Source organism: Halictus rubicundus, chromosome 2, assembly GCF_050948215.1.
Source record: "Halictus rubicundus isolate RS-2024b chromosome 2, iyHalRubi1_principal, whole genome shotgun sequence".
NCBI classification, from domain to species: domain Eukaryota; kingdom Metazoa; phylum Arthropoda; class Insecta; order Hymenoptera; family Halictidae; genus Halictus; species Halictus rubicundus.
In genome coordinates, this window is record NC_135150.1 from 22,316,838 (window position 1) to 22,335,979 (window position 19,142).

The following is a 19,142-nucleotide window of genomic DNA, read 5'->3' on the forward strand; positions in this document are numbered from 1 at the left end:
TAGCACTTTGTCCAAAATACAGACAATTTTTATTTCGCATTAAAGTCCGTTAAACTTCTTTGAAATACAGTGAATTCTCGATATATGTCAACAATACGAGTCTTGCCAGCGTCGTGTATTGTCCAGGAGACACACCCGAGCTGTATTATGTTTGCACTCCTCGGCATAAAATACAACAAATATCTCGGACTAGCAGAAGTTACAAAAAATGTAATGAGGAGAGACGAAATGCGCAATACTTCATGCACAAGGAAATCATATTGAAAACTTACTGTAGCCCTCGTCAATAATGAATACTTGTAAACATATTGGCAAGAGGTATTCAAAGTATTTCTTCAATTTCTGACCTTGTGTAACCTTGAAGGTCGTTATGTCATATACGAATGAATTCATTTTGGCACACGCTTTCATATGATGTAAACGAATACATAGCATTCCATTTCGATAATTGAAGGTCACCTTCATTTCTACAATAATACTGCAGATAAAAAAACTTACAGCCATCATTATATTGCTTGCTAGAACAGTATAACCATTTCCTCTTTCATTTTTTTCTAATGTTTACTAGTTGCAAGAAAAACGCTGGCTAGTGTTAGCATGAACACCCTGTATATAGAGAAATCACTGTAGTCACTGTTTCGATCATGCACTCCGGTCTTTCCCATCGAAGCAGTCTACCAATGAACAACCCTGCAGAATCTCGTCTACGACCAGTACAGTTTTATTTCCAAAATCCTTTGGCAGGTTTGTATCTTCGGTACACAATTAGTATCATAACGCTGATCACAATTTTTATCTGTTTCCTTAGACTAATCGCGCGCTGGAACGCGTCCCGCGAAAACGCCACGCAGTTCCGATAATTTACAGAAGCGAGTTACGCGAGCGTATCGCGATTGCGCCATGTATCGTACCGTCAAACGTGTAATAAGAACGCATCCTATCGTTGCATAACGCACAGAGAAATTGGTTGTCCGTTATCACGCTTTTTATGTACATACGATCACAACGACCGATCGACACGAAGTTTCCCAAATCACTGTCAAAATTCTCTTCTGACATGCAACGTTATTTTAACGTACACCTTGTACGTAATGGTTTCCGGGTTGTATCATGGGCAATGACAAGAAGACGAGGACAATAGAAATCTGAAATCCGCCGTTCCTATTTCGTCTCGGACGCCGTGGACGAACCGACCAACAACGGCGAGTTCTATCCGAGGTACTACGAGTTTTTAAATATCTAAGAAAATGCTTAAGGTACTTGTAAAGTCTTTATTCGTCGGCTCTCTCTTTCGTCACTGTCCTCATCACTCTCTCTCTTTCTCTCTTTCTCTCTCTCTCTCTCTCTCTCTCTCTCTCTCTCTCTCTCTCTCTCACTCTCTCTCACTCTCTCTCTCTCTTTCTCTATCTCTTTTTCTCTTTCGCTCCCTAACGCGCGTGCTTTTCTTCTTTGTTTCATTTTTCTATTCACCAACGATTTCGCTGTTCGAGCCTTTACGCCACACCATCACGGAAACGAAGCGATCTGACCGGATCGTTTAACGACTCGCTTTCAAAGCGTCTCCCCGGGTTCCTCGGCTATGTCTTTCAGCTCGATCTCCTCGTCGAAGATCTTTACATCCTTCACGAAATACCAGACGCCGATGTCGAACAGCGTGCCGATCGTTACGAAGCCTGCGAAAGAAGAAATGAATGAAGCTGAAGTTAATCTTTTATCGAATAAAAATGGAATCCTTTCTTATTTTGCTTTACTTTTTTCGTAAAATTTATAATAGGAGCATTTGACCTGCGTTCAACGTGTATACTCATCATTGCTTGATTTTGATTCCGCGCCCCGTGAGGGATTTTTAAAGTTAAACTCCGAATTTGACTGGTTAAATAGGAATATGAAAGATATTTTATGTGATCGTACAGAATGTTTCATAATGTGTGGACATAACTGCAGTAATGGCTTCAACATAGCAAAAGAAGAGAAAAAAATCCGACTAAAAGTAGACTTACTGGCTGCTGTAAAGTTCAATAGATATCTGAGGGTTTCGCCATTGTAGAGCCAACAATTCCCTGTGCCCGAACACGTTTTCCCCCAAACGAGACAGGTTTTATCTGAAACAAAATTATTTTACTGCTTCTGAAAGAATTGTTGCAAAACACACGAGAATGTCAGAGTTATCACCGCAAAGAAAAAGAGATAACAGAAACATTAGGATTTTGTCTAAAAATAGTTCGTTACAATTAAATGATCAAAATTTACAACTTTTGGATCGTTGACATTGATCAGAAAAATTGTGTTTTGAATTTTTAAATACAAATAAATGTTTTTTGATCAACGCTGTAACCAACAATTATTTGTCACATTGAAAATAAACATGCTTTCAACACTGTGGCTCCAATAATATGGTCACCGGACTGCGGATTTTATCTTAAGAACTTAAAACGAGTAGAAGCGATTTAAAGCAGTGGGCAGATTGAAAAAATTAAGAAATAGTTTATTAGACATCTTAAAATTATTAAATGAAAAATAAAATTGTTATTTAGCTTCTATTCCTTACAACTGACGGAAACCATTTTTATTTTGCACAAAATTGTCGGTCTATTGATCATCTGTTAAGTACATTTGTTAAGAAACTGCAATTGACTTTAATTTGCGTTTGGCTTTGACTTTCACTGCAATTGGTTTCACGTCGAAAAGTGTTCCTTACCCAAAATGAATCCAAAAAGGATAGGTGAAGGTATGAACGCGAACAGGCTCATAATAGTCAATCCAAAGCCCATAGCCACCGTCTTGTCCTTCTCGTCGACGCATCTGACGGACACCAAAAAGTTCGAGGCCCTTCCGGTCGCGCCGCTGAACTTCAATAGACAGACCACGGCCAGAAAGACGTAAAACTTGTGCATACAATCGACGGGACAGGCGCCCGGAACCGCGGTGCCTAAACTTGGTGATGCATCGGCCGAGGTGGACTCAAATGGAATTTCAGTTGTGTACACGAACGTGTCGTTCCCGAATAAATGTCCGAATGAACGCGGGAACTTCGGCTTGATGCAACTGCAGTCGGTGTACATCTTCTTGCCGTTGCCCTGCACCTGCAAGCGAACACGGCTTATTAAGGTTTCGTCGTAGCCCTTACGTTGCAGCTGCAACGTTACATTGCATATTGAAAGCGCAGCAACTTTAAAAATATGTTTTCAAAATTTCACAATTTCATTCGAAGGAATAACAAAATTACAGCTAGTTCGGAGCGACACGCCAAAGACTAGATACGTGAAACAACGCTAATTCTATCAGGATACTCGTTTATTTTTAATTGTATTTTTATGAAACTTTTGCCAACATACTCATCACATTTTTCTGATTCAAATGATTCCAAACACGAGACAATTCGGATCGTATTTGTTCGTTTAATTCACGGTACAGTAGAACCTCGATTATCCGAACTGATCGAAACACGCGTTTCACGTGTAAACAATCTAAAACGATGCATGTACAACGAGGTATTCAAAAAGGTTTGATCTGACACTGTAACTATGTAGTTTCCATTGATTAGTTCGGATAATCGAGGTTCTACGGTTTCTATTAAATTAAACAGGTAAATATGCTCCGAATAGTAGGATGTTGGGTATCATTTTAATCAGAAAAATCTCACGAACACGATGATAATGATTTAATAAAAAAATAATTAAAAACAAACATTTCTGTCTGGATGCATAATATAATTTTTTTCTATCAAATGAATGAATGAATAGTTTAAGTTTATGAAACGTAAATAAATATTTCGATATTTTCATGTTATTATATAATTATCGCTTAAGTGACCACCGCTCTCCCCTGCTACTGTAACTACCAAATCTGAAACCTTAAGAGACGTAGATATCGAACCTTCAAGTTTCGACAGCCAGCGTGGCAAGCAGAGATGAAGGTATGGCCGTCCTCGGAGCATACCGGATTATAAGTAACATAGTCGCAGTGGCATTGTTCGTTACACGGTAGCAGAGTATTGAACGCGCCATCTGATTGCATGGCGATCTGGTTGTCATTGGCGGAGCATCCGAGGAAAGCGTACGAGATCATCCCCATAACCGATATAGCTCCGACCATCACGTTCCACGCGGCTAGATACCTAGCCTTGGGCTTGTACTTGGAGATGACCAACCCGGAGAGGAGGATGCCGAAGGCGCTGAAGACCAGGCCGACTGTTCCGGTGATCAACGAAGAAACGGAAGCAGACTGCTTGTACTGTGTCTCGATGTACTTCGGCATGAAGATCCAATAAGGCATGTATCCCATGAAGTAGAACACGGTCGCCAGGTTGTTGCACATCAGGGTCGTGTTCGTCAGAAGACGTTTGAACGTTCGGATCATGTCGGAAAGGGAGGCAGGCAACTCCGGTTCTTGTTCGGCTTCCATGTTGGTCGCTGACTTGTTCCGCTCCGAGGCCAAAGCTTTGCGAGCCGCCGCTCTGGGCAGGGTCTTTGGGAAAAGAGCGATCACGCTAGCGAAGATGAAGAGGAGGATCGCTAGGATGATCCAGCCGAGCCACCAGGCACCCAGCCACCTGTTCTCGTTTAAATGAATTTGTGTGATTAGTCGGGATAAGGTAGTTATAACTTCAATAAAATTGTGAAAAAACGAGTAAGACCTGGGAAAACGCGCCCCTTGCTTTCGACTCATGCCCTACGCCATTCTATTCGTTTTGACATGCTGAACACATATAACGGGCAAACTTATTAAAAAATTATTTTCTGTATAGGATATAGAAAGGTCAAACGGGCAAACTTATTAAAAAGTTATTTTCTGTATAGAATATAGAAAGGTCGGAATTTCTGAAATCTTTAATATTGTCGAATGTGAGAACTTTAAACATTGCTCGCTTGCTTCGGTCGCTCGAAAAAAACTAACCCAAATCAACACTATTAACTAATGGATTTACGGTAAGTTTTGAATTGGTATTTGTCTGAGTTCGTTTTTTTTCCAGCGATCAACTCTGATGAGTCTCACATTCGTCAATATCTCGCGGTAGTTTTTCGCGAATATCTCGAAAACAATTCATTTGCGCCAAAAATGACACATACATTTTGTGTTCAGCATGTCAAAACGAATAGAATGGCGTAGGCCATGTGTCGAAAGGAAGGGGGGGCGTTTTCCCAAGTTCAGCCAGAAAACGGATCTAAAACGAAACTAAAATCATTTGACCGATAGAGGATATTTATCACAACTTTTGAGTCAGTCGGTTAATTGTTTTATACCTTGGGTCCTGCGTGGTGATGGTGGGCGTCAATGTCGGACTAATGTAGAACTTGAGAGCGAATGATGCGATGCCATAACCGATCGCCGGGCCCAGCATCCTCAAAAAATAGGAGAAACTGATCAACGCCGGTGTCTTCGATTTCTTGATGTTGTCGTCCATGTAAGACACTCCCAGAGTGTAATAAAGCGACCCCCCGACCCCGGACACCAGCTGCGCAATGAACAGCAACGCTTGGGGTGCAAAATTTCCTTCCTCGTTTTCGCAGTCATTCTCCCGACTATCCTTCCCGAGACATAGGAACTTCCGTTGTTTGTCAGGTACATGACTCGCGTTCATGCCCAGCGGCTTCGCCCCGAACTCCTTGGTGAGCAACAGAGCGTCTTCGCCAGGCCCGTACAAGAAGTGAGGCAGCATCGTCAGACAGCAAAAGAGGACAACCTTAACGAGAAGAGCAAACAAAGCTTTTATTGACACCAGTCGATCGATAAACACGGATTTACTGTGCGGAATTTGTTACCGCGAGATTATGCACTTGAATGATCTGGCGGCCATGTAATTATAGGGTCAAGCAAATCGATCAGATTAACAAATGCGTTCGTTGAGAATGTACTATTTCTGAACTGTCTTCGCTAATAATTATTTTAAATGATGCGAATTTCGGACATTCCTCTCTTAAAAATTATACGATGCTAATCCTAGAGTTTTAGTCGCAGTTTCTAAGACTTGAATAAACAAACTGTAATGCATTTATAACATCACATCTTAGGCTGCGTATCTTTATGCAGAATGAGAATTATTTGCCTCGATTGCAAGATACTGGAAACAAATTTTATTTCTCTCTTTAATAGTGTTAAATTCGTTTAGTTAATTTTAATTAAGCTCTTTTCATTGGACGGCTTTTCGATTATGAACATTTAAGGAGACGTAGTGAAAGATTAGTAAAATTAAGAAGAAAGAGAAAAATTTAGAAAAGGTGACAGCGAACTCGAGTGAATTAATTAATTAATTCGTCATCCCCAGTTAAAAGGTTCAATTCTTTTAATATTTCCACTTTTTGAAATTTCACTCGTCCATTGATGTCACGAATTCGATTATTAAAAAAGTCAAATTTACAAAATAAACGTGAAGACATCAAGTATTTAACAGCGTTCACAAACAGGAAATGAATTTTCACCCGGAAGAACGTATGAATGAACTAAAATTCTACAATTTCGAATGATAATATTAATTGTTTACTGAAAAATAATCTGGTATAATATATTCTCACATTCTTCTATTGTGATCTCTCGAGATGGAGTTTTTTAAAAGATTACAATGCTCAATAAATTTTTCAGAAATACCTAAACTAGAGTATAAATTCATATATTCAAAAAATTTCTTACAGAGATCCGTGTTTCTAACTGTTATTTTATATTTGTCCCATCGTTCGACAATTGAATTAAAAAGAATTCGTGTCGCTCATTTCACCCCATGGAACTAAATCGAAAAATTCCTCTTATCTAAACTTTAATCAGGAGTGAACATTAAGCATACAAAATTGAAGTAGATTGTTTAACACAGTTGAACGAAGTGGGCTTATTCAGTTCACTATGTTATCGATTGATCGATATCTCGAGAAATTATTGAAAAATATTAACTCTGTACGTCATAATTGTACTTTACGAACCGATTTGACATAACGTTGTATCGGTATATGTTTAGTATTAAACAAATTTTGTAGCCTGCAGTTTACAATAGTCTGCGATCCATACAGCGGCGATAATAAAGGTACATACATTCTTTGATATTTATTTTCTGATATTTACATTGCTGTCGCCGAACGGGATCTTGGAAAATGCCGTCTGTTTTTTTAGATCTCTACGTTCGAGATTGTTAGGGACGATTGTCTGGAAACACATACTTACTGCGCCGTTATCTAAACGATTTCTGTGACAATAATTCACCGAGCATTCAACTGTCTTATATACGATAAATCGCGGGTAATTAATTGATGAGCGGTGACGGGAGCGTTAATAATGTTACCGAAACCAGCTTTTCCGGTAGGCACAGATTTCCAGAGATCTTTTTCGCATGACGATTATTGCTAGACTGCAAATTTTTGTGCAAAATAAAAATGATCTATATTAACTTCGGAGCCATATAAAAATTTCTTTTGTTCCTTAATAATTGTAGAAGATTTGTAGTAATATATTGACAGATAGTTTTTGTCATGAATGTATAAAAATCGCAATCTAATAAATGGTAATAAATCTGCAGAAAATGAATTTTGTAATTTATAAGAAGAATTATGTAAGAAAACATATTTTCTCACAAACTTTTATGTGGGTACTGAATTCTTTGCTGATTCGTGTATATTTGCATAAAACAATTTTTAAAAATATACATGCTGCCACGAAGATATTATAAATCAATCGAACAGCAATTTTAATATTGATCTTAATTTAATTTCTTGATATTTCAGTGACTATGTAGGATTTCGTTATGGTAAAAACAATACCACGTATAGTTTAAATCTAGTTAATACAAAAATTAATACAAGTCAAGTTATTACAAAAAGGCTAATTCGTTCATAGGATTACGCCGATTCTAAAAGAAAAGATCGAACAATAGATGAAGCCACGAACGTTTAACAAGCCATCGAAAAAGTGACGCAGCCCGAGCGCGGCGCACGTGCAGATCCCGAGGCAGATTGTTTTTCGTCGTAATTACTGCAAAATACGTGATGCGAATTGTTCCACGCACACCGGCAGCGTCTTTTCACTGTTCAATGAATGAAGCGCTTAGGCTAAGCACACGGTGGCGAGAGTACGATGGTAAGAGGCGTGAATGAGCGTAGGAGCTACGATTTCAATGCTTCCTAATTTAATTAAGAACCGACCAACCGGTGTGCTATGACGTCTCCTAGTTCATTCTTCGGGGCGTGTGCCGACAGCTGATACTTTTCTCTGCATTGTTCAATCTTCGAGGAAGAAGGAACAAGGGGCTCGGGCAAAACAAAAAATCGAGCACGAACGATTCGGGCCACGGGGAATGCGAATTTGTTGGCGAATACTCACCGTGTAGATGCCGAACGCGATCCATCGAGGCCTGTGACCTCTTCCTGCGTAGTAGGACAGGACCACCGACACGAACATTTGCGAGATATCGTTGCCCACTGTGATCAGACCTAAACGAACGTGGACATTTTGATGTAAAGCACCTTGTCGCAAAGAGACATTTTTGACCGGGTCTAGAAATTCATTTTTATTCTGATCTTTATGCAAAATAACAATTTTCTGTGTCAATTAGAAACCTCTAGTGCCTTTCTCTCTTCCCATTGTTTCAAGTTCTATCTACTCACTTCCGTCATAGATCATAAATTCTGCCATTTCGTGGGTGGCTTTAGTATTTTGTCAATCGTGAAATTTTTGTGAATTTCGATTACAGAACTCGGAGAAGCTTAACATTCCTTCTTGCAGGACTAGAGTTTCAATATAATTGTAAGTACTGGTAATATTTTGGATATGGTTATTGTGCAATTATACTCATTACTGATAAAAAAATATAGGTTTAATCGTTCAACCGAAATGATCGAAATCTTCTGTATACTATGCCTACTATATTTTGTTAGACTACAATAAACATTTGTAAGCAACATTTGTACATTTACAGCAATTAGAATGAGATGAAAGCATGGTTCCTCGATTCACAATTTTATTACCACCGAAAAACAATAAAAACTATGTTCAATGTGCTACAATAATATTAAGCCTAAAATAAGTGCATAAAATCTGCAAAAGTGACCATTAGTGGCCTGCATTAGTGATCAAAGGTAAATGATCAAATTTTCTAGAGTAAAATAAAAAACAATACAAATTAATTAAAACATCCCATTTCATCAAACGAGAAAAGACAAATTATAAATCAATTAAATTGACGTAGAAAAAAAAAGTATCGATTTCTACGAAGAAGTTATATATAATTTTCCTGATTAGTTTAAATTTCATAAGATATCATAGAAAAGAAGAAATAGTAGCATGAATTCTATACACTGAGTAATACAAAAAGTTACATGGCACACAACATTTTACAACTTTTCCTTCGTGTTGTTTTACGTTTGTCCCCTCGAATATTATATTAAAACAAATTGTACTCCCGCTCTGAAAAATTCGGTTCATCTGATGAAGCAACCACGAAAATATGATCTCGTATTTCTTATACAGCGAAAAATGCATCAATTTTAACACAGCAACGAAAGATAAACATTTAATCAGCGGAGCGTTCTTGTCTGTAAAAGAATTGTAAAAGTCAGAGCTCGAGAGTGATGTTCTCTTTTGTGTTAGAAAAAATTTAATTCGAACTTGCAAGTTTTGCTCGAGAAACAAAGTTCCAGTTAACTTTTTGTGGAAAAAACAATATTATCCTTAAGAATTTCTTTAAAAAGTGTCCTGGGGGAACACATATCTTATAGTTTGCATAATAAACGTTCCATGAAAACAATTTCATTTCAGACTGTTCACCAAAAGAAAAAGGATTCCATAAGAGAAACACAGACAAAATTTGAACCGAGCAGAGCAAGCTTGATGACTGTAATGATTATTTAACATTGCTGTAGTACTATTCATTGAATAATGTTCAGTACACAGTGACTGAAATTCCTGTTATAGGGAAATGTTTTTTGCGGAAACGTCTACTTTCAAAAGCTATTCTTCGTCTGTTCTTATTGGAAGTTACAGCATGAAAAACATCCCCTAAAAAAGTTTCTGACCCATACGAATGAATTGAAGTCTTTGTTTCTGTATAAAACGAGTGTCAAACGAGAACGTGTCAATTTGAGATTTGACCCATTAATATCGTAGCATCATACAGTTTTTGCTGTTGAGGTTTTCGGTTGCGAGCTGTGGTCCTTTAGAATTATTTTCTCAACGTTTCTCTTCTAACAAACGTTGCAGAAATGATCTGCGATGCCTGTGAAATGCTAGGAAAACAATTCCAAAAGTCCCATGGCTTGCAATAAAGAAAACTGTGCGCTAGGCAATCAAAAAACTGTTTAAAAAGACAGTAAACGAACAAAAGATAGTTTAAAAATTCTGTACACTTACAGGCACAGACACATTCTCAGAAGGTGCACAGTGTTTTGAAACAATTTTTCGATCTCGTTGTACGGGGGTCTACAACACGTCGATTGTCCTTCTTGTCTCTAAACGCTCACCTGTGGTCTTCGAAGGGATCTTGAACCTCTTCTCGATGGTGGTGATGGTGCCATTGAAGTACGCGTAACTGGCCGAGAAAATACATCCGAGCACACCGTATAGGAACACGTAGGCCTTCTTATTCGCGAATCTCTGCAGGGTCGGGCCCCGCAAGCACCATATCCCGCAGGACGTGTCGTCGGTGATCGGCAGGTCCTTGAACACGTCCTCGAGTCCTCTCGGGCTCGGCGTGGTGGGCGTTGTCGGCGTGGTCGGCGGCGTGCTGGGCACCCTCAACAACTTCAGGCTCTCCGGCCCGTTTTTCTCGTGGTTGCTCGTGTTGTTCTTCATGTTCTCGATTGTTGGCCAAGTCGCCGTTCAACAAAACGAAACGGCAACGCCGTCCCGGCAGCAGCTCGAGATCCGTCTGACCTCAATCGCTGGTCGCACGTTTTTGATGTACCTCCGCCGTTCCCGCGGCCCTTGGCATCGCTTTTCCTCGACCACCTTGTCAACCACCCTACAAACAGATCTTCCTACTCAGAGATCGACACGGTCACGTGTTCTCCATGGCTCGGTGCCGCGTGGCTCAAGATACCCCGTCAGATTCCCCGTCTCTCTCTCACTCTCTCTCTCTCACTCTCTCTCTCTCTCTCTCTCTCTCTCTCTCTCTCTCTCTCTCTCTCTCTCTCTCTCTCCCTCTCTCTGTCTCTCTCTCTCTGTCTCGAACCCTCTTCCTCACGATCTTCGCGCGATCACAGACCTGCCTGCGAATTCGAACAGACTGTTTCAACAACCTCCGGTTCAAACTCGTGGGACTCGTAACGCGGGCACTCACTAAACGTCGACACATTTTGTATCGCGTGTCGCGACGACGTTTCAAATTCAACCGACTGAAGTTTGTTAACGCCGACAAGCGAGCTGCGGGAAATCGCGCGCCTAACTTTACGACGCCTACGTTCCTAACATTCGATAGACGGACGGGCCTAATGGTCGCAACGATGATAGCAATACCATTTATAAAGTTGCTAGCCGATTTCTGTAAATACATTTCTAATCGCCCCTGGTCCGAATCGCCAGAAGCACGGCTAGGCTAGGCTAGGTCAAAGAGGACCTAGACCCTGTCGATGGAGTGCTAATACTTGGCACATTCTCACACTTCGATGCTGGGGTTCAGGTCCACTTTTGATCGTTTCAAGGACATCGCCTAGCTGCTCGACGCCTAGACTTCAATTAAAACTAGTTGCAAATAAGCTGGCCAGGATTCGTTCGGTACGCAGTCATTCTTATTCGATCTGAACCTGAACCTTATAACTTGGAACTCTTTGACACTAGATTGGCAGGCTCCATTTTGGCCCAGGATTCGGAAGACATCACCTGGCTACTCAGCTCCTGGCGGTTCATGTCAACCGAGACTCGTACATTCGTTTACGGTAAGAAGCTCGATGGATCCAGATCAGATTCGAGATGTATTTAAAGAAATTGATGAGCAACTTTATAAACAGTGTTAGGTACTGTCATCTGTGCAACTATGGAAACCGTCCGCTTTCCGAGTGTTAAGGTTCGGGCTTGGATCAAATAAAAATGATTATATACCGAAGGAAGGCTGTTCAGCGTCTTTCCAACTAGTTTGAATTGCAGTCCAGAAGCTAGAGAACTAAGCAGATGTCTTTGTGAAATGATGTGTCAAAAAAGACCCGGCGTCTAAGTGTGAAATAATTCAGGATCAGATCAAATCAGGACTAGATTAATACATCGACGAAAGACTGCCCAGCATATTCCCGGCCAGTTTTAATTGAAGTCAAGCGCGCGGATGATCGACAACTTCGAAATCAGCCGAAATGGACCCGCACTCCGCCATCCATGTGTTAGAGGGTTCGTGATCAGATCGAATGAGCTCGGTACCAGATCGCACGTCGAAGCTGTCCGGTTTGTGTTTAAGTAGCTTTAATCGCGGTGGTCGTCAACAAGTGATTCGTTGTTCCCCAAAGCGAATAATTTTGAAATACTTCGAGAGCGTCCGCGGGCAAAGCTGCAAAAGGGAAAGATGCTTGCACGTACCCGCGTGAAAAGTAGGAACCACTGGTGTGGTAGGAGGCCAAACGGATCCGAGATGTTGCTGAGCCTGGAGCCGATCGGAAGTGATCGGCGGAGACCACGGGTTTCGCGAGGAGGTTCGGGGAACGCGCACCTCGTGTCCGAAAACGAACGATATTCTTGCCGAACTGGTGCCACCACCGACGCTCGACGAAGACGAAACCCGCGTTCGAATCCTCCCGAGGATCCCCACTATCGACCCTGAAGAATCGATCGGACGACAGAGGATCGCGACGCGGAGAACTGTGATGCATCTACGGTACCTCGGTCCGCGTTGCTGTTATCAAGCGGGCACATTTTCTGCCTCTCTTGCAATCGCTCGGGCATCTCCCTCCTATACCCTAGCCTCGCGACTGTCTTGCTCTTGGCAGTGTCTGTCACTCTCACTCTCTGTCACTGTCAACTGCTCTCCGTTTGCTCTGTCGATCCTCTCTTTCTCTCTCTTCTCTCTCTCTCTCTCTCTCTCTCTCTCTCTCTCTCTCTCTCTCTCTCTCTCTCTCTCTCTCTAACTCCCCCTCTCTGTCCCTCTTTTCCTATTTCTCAGCCCAGGGATCCGCTTATCTTCGTCTAGCTCCTTTTCAGATCTGTGTTCGATAAAATCGCTATTGATAATGATGGCTGATTGGAGCTCCGAGGACCGATTAAACAAAGACTGAAAAACTACGTGATCGGTAGCCGAGCGTTCCGAGATAGGCGATGATCGTTATTGAGAATCGGTTGTACCGATCTCAAACGCGGCCGATTTTCAGCTTGATTTTCGTACGAGAAGCGAGAGAGTGATGAATGATTTATCGGTGATATATCTCTTAACGCTGCGAACGCGCCGCTCGCTATCGGACCGACCGACTGATTACGATCTTCACCGTTCCCGAACATGTAAATATTCCAGTCCGTTGTAAATGAATTAAGCGCATCAAATTTTGAGCACCGAGCCACTTAAATTACAATTCCACCTTGCGCTGCCAATCTCTTCCGCCCCCTCGAAATGCAATTTCATCGCGACGATTAATAACCGCGTACCGGCGGCCGAGCAATAAATGCGGACGAGTGTAATGAAAATCAGCGATGGACAATGTTTTTTGTCTTTCTTTTTTTTTTAATTTGTCACTGTAACTGGCGAAAATCAGCCTCAGCTTGTAAGATTCTTCGTGTAACGGAGATTCCAATTAGATTTTCATGTCGATCGGGTAATCAATTAATCCACGCTGAACATGATAACATAGCCGTTGCGTAATTTTTTTTTAGTCAGGTTTCGAGGTAATATAGGTCAGGTTATTGTCGTGATCAAAACGAGAAAGGGGGAAAAAACAGAAAATAAAAGATGCCTCTAGATACAGTAAGCTCATATATCGTATGCATTTATCGCATCTGTGGTATTTAACAAAATTGCGTTAAAAATCAAATAAACATCGCACTGAATTTCGTTAAATATTACGCTGAACCGATATTGAAACAGTTGCAGTGTTAATGAGTAGACTACGGATTTAATGCACTCCCAACAAATATGAGTAAATGCTTGCAAAAAAAACAGTAAAAATGTCTATGTTATGTCTATGAACGATAAATTCTTTGAAAATGAAAATAAAATTCTTCTCAACTTTCTGCGAATTTATCTAAACAGTTGCAGTAGAATTACAGCAGCTGTTGCAATTGTTTAGCAAGTATTAGGGTTGGGGCTCTCCCGAGGACCTTCTTGGTCGGCCATTTTGTTTATTTTTGGTGGGTATTCCCGAGCAGGACCAGGTCTAAAGATAACGGATCTCGCCGAGATAGACGAGATCTCGGCTTTAGGTATGGTGTCTATGTTCGTTCCTAGTCAACCTCCGCCAGCAGAGGCTCACATTGTGAACCCATTATGATTTAATAGAATCGACGTGATGTACACACACGCGCACACTAACGCGCCCGGTAAACTCTTCCGTCTATTCCCGCGCATTGCTAATGGCGCACACCAAACATCTCATACAGCTAATAGCAGCCGGTTAATTGCTGAAATTTAATTTTCGATCGAAGAACGGATCGGCCTCCGCGCACTGTCGTCACTAGTTAACGAAACGGGAGCAGACGCCCGTTCCACCGGCAAAATCAATTTTTTCATTCTTCGTGTTGCGCTATTTTCAGATCTCGAAAGGGATTATTGATATTTCTACCCTTTGCCATTCGATGCTCTGTGGTTCATCGTTGTTTACGGGTCTTTGTGCGAATGTAAATTCGTGTGCGTGGAGAACTTGAAATCCGTGTGACATTTTTGTCTTTTATTGAGAGCGTTAGGCTGTGAGTAAAATAGGAGGTGAACATATAGAAATCTATTCGATATATATCTATACTAGAATATACATGAATATTCCAGAATATACCAGAATTGCTAGAATATACTAGAATATACTAGAATATACCAAAATATGCCAGAATATACTAGAATATACTAGAATATACTAGAATATTCTAGAATATACAAGAATATACAAGAATATACCAGGATATACTAGAATACACAAGAATACACAAGAATATACCAGAATACAGCAGAATATACTAGAATATATATGCATATTGCTGAGGATACCTAAAATTAATCGATCAGATCATTATAGGACCTTGTGTGAATCTATGTGTGTGTAGAATTCCATTTTAGGGAACTCATAAATTAAAGTAGAAATTATGGATTACCACGGATCAATGTAAATAATGGGGTTTTATTTTTTAATTATGTGCTCGTCACTTTTTACTGAATTTGCCATATTGTTACGCATAAATTAGTCGAACCGAATGATATACAGTATAGGCGGTTGCGAAATCGACTAATATCTTGTTATCACTGTCACTGCGATAATTAAGCGATATTAATTACCACACTCGATTCTACCGAATGCACGTGCCTGAGCTTACGGTGACGTATTTTCCCGCGTCGCGATCTGTACAGTTTTCTTTCGCTATAAGTCGATGGCTCTGGACCGGCTTTCGACCTATTACGAATGAGGATACCTATGCGGCTTCACTTTGCTTCCGAGTGGGCCGGGAGTGAATGAGGAGGATGCGCCAGAGGCTGGAATGTAGCGGCAAAGTGCAAAGCGGTCAGCCGAGCATCGATTGTACAAATATGACATGCCGTCTCGTTTGCTACATGTGTACGTATTGTATGTGGCTTGACTTTGTTCGCGAGAGTGCCGAGAGAGAACACTCTCGTTGGAAAGGGATAAAATATGACATACCCTCTCGTTCTGGCACTAATAAGCGGTGTCTTCAAAAGAAGCAGAGGGGATGCAAAATTTTCTTGTTGCAAAAAAGAAACGTCGTCGTCTTATTGAAGGTACCTACGCTCAGTGTCGCCAGATGAGGGGAGGGAGCACGAATTTAGGGGAAAAAGTTACCCTCTCTCACTCTCTGCCAGGTCCGGAGTATGCACGAAAGAGACGGAACGCGTCACGTGACCCGGTCGCACCGGAAGCGCGGTGGAAAGGGAAATTAGAGTGGGGGAAGAAGTCCTGATCTGGCGACTCTGCCTACCCCTATTCGCAATACGTCGAAAACCGAGCAGAGATAGGATATTGGATGGTTTTTCTGGCGCATGCGCAACTATTTTGGCGTGAGTAAATTAATAAGATTGGCTAAAATCGGGTACCTAGATTACCCCGCATAATGTCGCAAAATTTGTTATGATTTGATTTTGAAATGTGAATGTATAACATTATAACATTATAACATGTCCTGAACTCTTCCGGCACTTCCCCGCAAACAACACTTCCTCACTACATTTTCCACAACATAAATACTGTATTGTGCATATATTCGCGCTAATGTAATTTATTACACATTTATTTCGTCTGGAAACTGTAAATTATAAATATATGCAAACTTACTTGTGGAAATGAAAATTAAATACGAATTTGTATTTGTTGTCAATTGCAAACACTGTTGAGATAAAAATATAATATAAACTTTCTTCAGTATTGCAAATTTTATTACGCTCCATATACTATGAAGATGTTATGTGTTGTTATTATATTAGCTTACCATGTGGAAACACATTTTTTTACGTACCATACGTAATATTTAATATTTCAACATTTCTTAATAAAATATACTTTTCTCAGTACAATAGATTACTTATTGTTTTTGAAATGCAGTGTCAAATTTTTAACGTTTCGGTGTGTATAATTGTATGTATATATAAATTATAGTATTAGACGTTCGTGCACGTATTACGATATACGATGTATTTATTGCAATAAAATATTCCAAAAATGCACTTAAAAAATAGTAAGGATATAGTACTAACGAGTGACGTCATTTCAGTTGGCGGACATATTCACTTACCAAAAATTTTACACAATGTTTTTGCAATCTATCACACACCACTTAATCGATGCACCTTTCACTATCTAAAATATTAACAAAAAATTGACACAAACTTCTTCCAGTGTTACATTTAACGGAAAAATTCGAAAATGACAATGTTACTGCTCGATACACACGCGGTAACAATCCTAGGAGATGTTGTAAGGCCATGTGTAAAGAGTAATAAATCTCCCTTTATACTTCATTTACGATCTAATCAAACAAATTCTTCACTGCTAACTCTTCGGAACACAGTCGAAACAATGTTAAAACTGATTAGAGATTCCCCACGCAATTGTTTTATCGTTCGATCAAGTATCTAACAAATTGATATCTCAATCAGACCTTGCGTTCAGATTGATCGTTTGTTAACAATGTGATTAAGTATCAATAATCCATTTGTCTTCATTTTATTTCTCCCTTTTATAGGTAGATTTATGGTAGAAAAGTGAAAATGCATTTTATTTAGCAAAAATATTTTTATTAAAAAATTGAAATATCCTTTATTGTGTGATACATTTGGTAAAACTTTAACCAAATGAGTTGAAAATGATTTTTCAATTGTTTTTACTCGTGTACGCAGTATCCAAGCAATATTTTCCAAAATGAAATTAAAATATTAAGAAAAAAGGAAATGTTCATCACTCTTTATGAAAATTTTCTTCTATCACGTGTGCAAAAAATTGTTTGAAACGGACCGTTAATAGGAAAGACAGTCTTCATTTTCTTGTTAAATTGAACACGTAAAAATTAATCACATACATTCTTTTATCTCAAGGTCAAGATAAGTAGCTATAGTAAGAAATGATAATAATGTAGAAGTGTAAAGTAAAGAACTTGTAAAGTAGGATATACTAAATTAGTGTATGCTAAAGTAGAATATACTATTGTAACAACAAAAATGTATTTGTATTACGAAAATCGTGCCATAAGCATCTACATAAATATATTCTGTGTAAACAATACATTCAGAACAAACTGTTATGTTGTCATTATAATAAAATGTTATTAAATTCTATTAGAATTCCTCGTGCGTTATATTTGTATATGTACTACTGCCTCAAACACACCACAATTTATTCACAGACCACACACACACACAAACGTCTGGCAAATCGGCAATCTCTACACCGAGCAGTAAAGCTAACATAATAAAGACAGAAAAACATCTAATCTGATCGAGCCTGGGGGGGATTTATTAAAAGATCAATGAAAACATAGACCGTAAAAACGAAATGGGGGCAGGCTGCTGATTGTTTTACCTGCGCATGCCTTTCTTTAGCAGATCCACTGATAAATTCTCCGATGTCCTTCTCTAAAATCCCTTAAAATCACCTTCCATTCCATCAAAATTATTTTTGCAATCGCGGGTGCGCGCGCCGTTCGATAAAATAAATAAAGTTCGCGACGCGAGTCATTGAACGGTTTTTAACAGCGCCCGCTTCTGGGTGACTCGCAGGAAACGTATCCCTCACGACGCTCTCGCATGTCTGCAAACACATGTCGAATGTTTTGGCCGACGGTGAAAATTTACATCTACGATAAGACCGTTGTAAATTAGTACGCAATCTCGCCTTGTCGCCGTGCGAAACGTACAGCGTGATACCTTCATTTTTTCTAATCCGATTGTTAAACGTTCTACGTTCCCGAGAATTTCAAGGAAGCGCCGGAAAGAAAATATTCCGCGAAACGTATCTTAACGTCTCCTCAACGTCTAATTTAAAAGCATTTCTGGATCGAATTTATGCAATTTTTAGACAGCAAATCTGTTAGGTTGTTACATGTGAAATGTCCGATTTTAGAAAGGAAATGTTGCGAAGCGTTTTGATCAAGAAATACTATTGTAGCCTGCAGGTTTATTATACAGTATATTCACATATACAGTATACAGTGCATACAGACAGCATACAGTACAGGCTTAGGCATCATAGATATAAATTATTTAAAAAATAAAAGTTAATACAGTATATGCAGAACAGTATACAGTATACAGTATATACAGTATTGTGCAGATTTTTATTTTACAATTACGGAAATTATAAAGATGATTTCGGAATTTTAAAATTGAAAATCGGACATTTCATATGAAAGAACCTAATAGTTTTCTTCGCGTTCAACACAAGCGCCGGCGAGTATTAAACTTTTACTCGTTGCATTTTCCGTGGCCAACGCTCCCATTGCATCGTGACGTACAGTCGGCGATCGTGTTTACTTTTTTCCGACCGCCGTCGGTGTGCAAAAAATAGCCAACATTTAATCCGTCTTGATATACGAATCAGATCACCGTGCTC

General features: G+C 39.8%; 1 protein-coding gene across 2 annotated transcripts; it reads right to left on the reverse strand.

Moving 5' to 3' along the window:
• Window positions 1-700: 700 nt before the first annotated feature.
• Window positions 701-12,909, reverse strand: Oatp58dc (Organic anion transporting polypeptide 58Dc). Of its 2 annotated transcripts, none has more exons than XM_076805968.1 (8): window positions 12,478-12,909; window positions 10,437-10,936; window positions 8,302-8,411; window positions 5,244-5,683; window positions 3,877-4,552; window positions 2,699-3,077; window positions 2,001-2,102; window positions 701-1,673 (listed from the first exon to the last, which is right to left on the reverse strand). In XM_076805968.1, the coding sequence occupies exons 2-8, from the start codon at window positions 10,765-10,767 to the stop codon at window positions 1,552-1,554; spliced, it is 2,160 nt and encodes a 719-aa protein (XP_076662083.1). In that variant the 5' UTR covers window positions 10,768-10,936; window positions 12,478-12,909; the 3' UTR covers window positions 701-1,551. The 2 variants fall into 2 exon arrangements, with proteins under 2 accessions (XP_076662083.1, XP_076662082.1); XM_076805967.1 differs by having other exon boundaries at window positions 2,699-3,083; window positions 12,478-12,907.
• Between the last annotated feature and the right edge of the window lie 6,233 nt (window positions 12,910-19,142).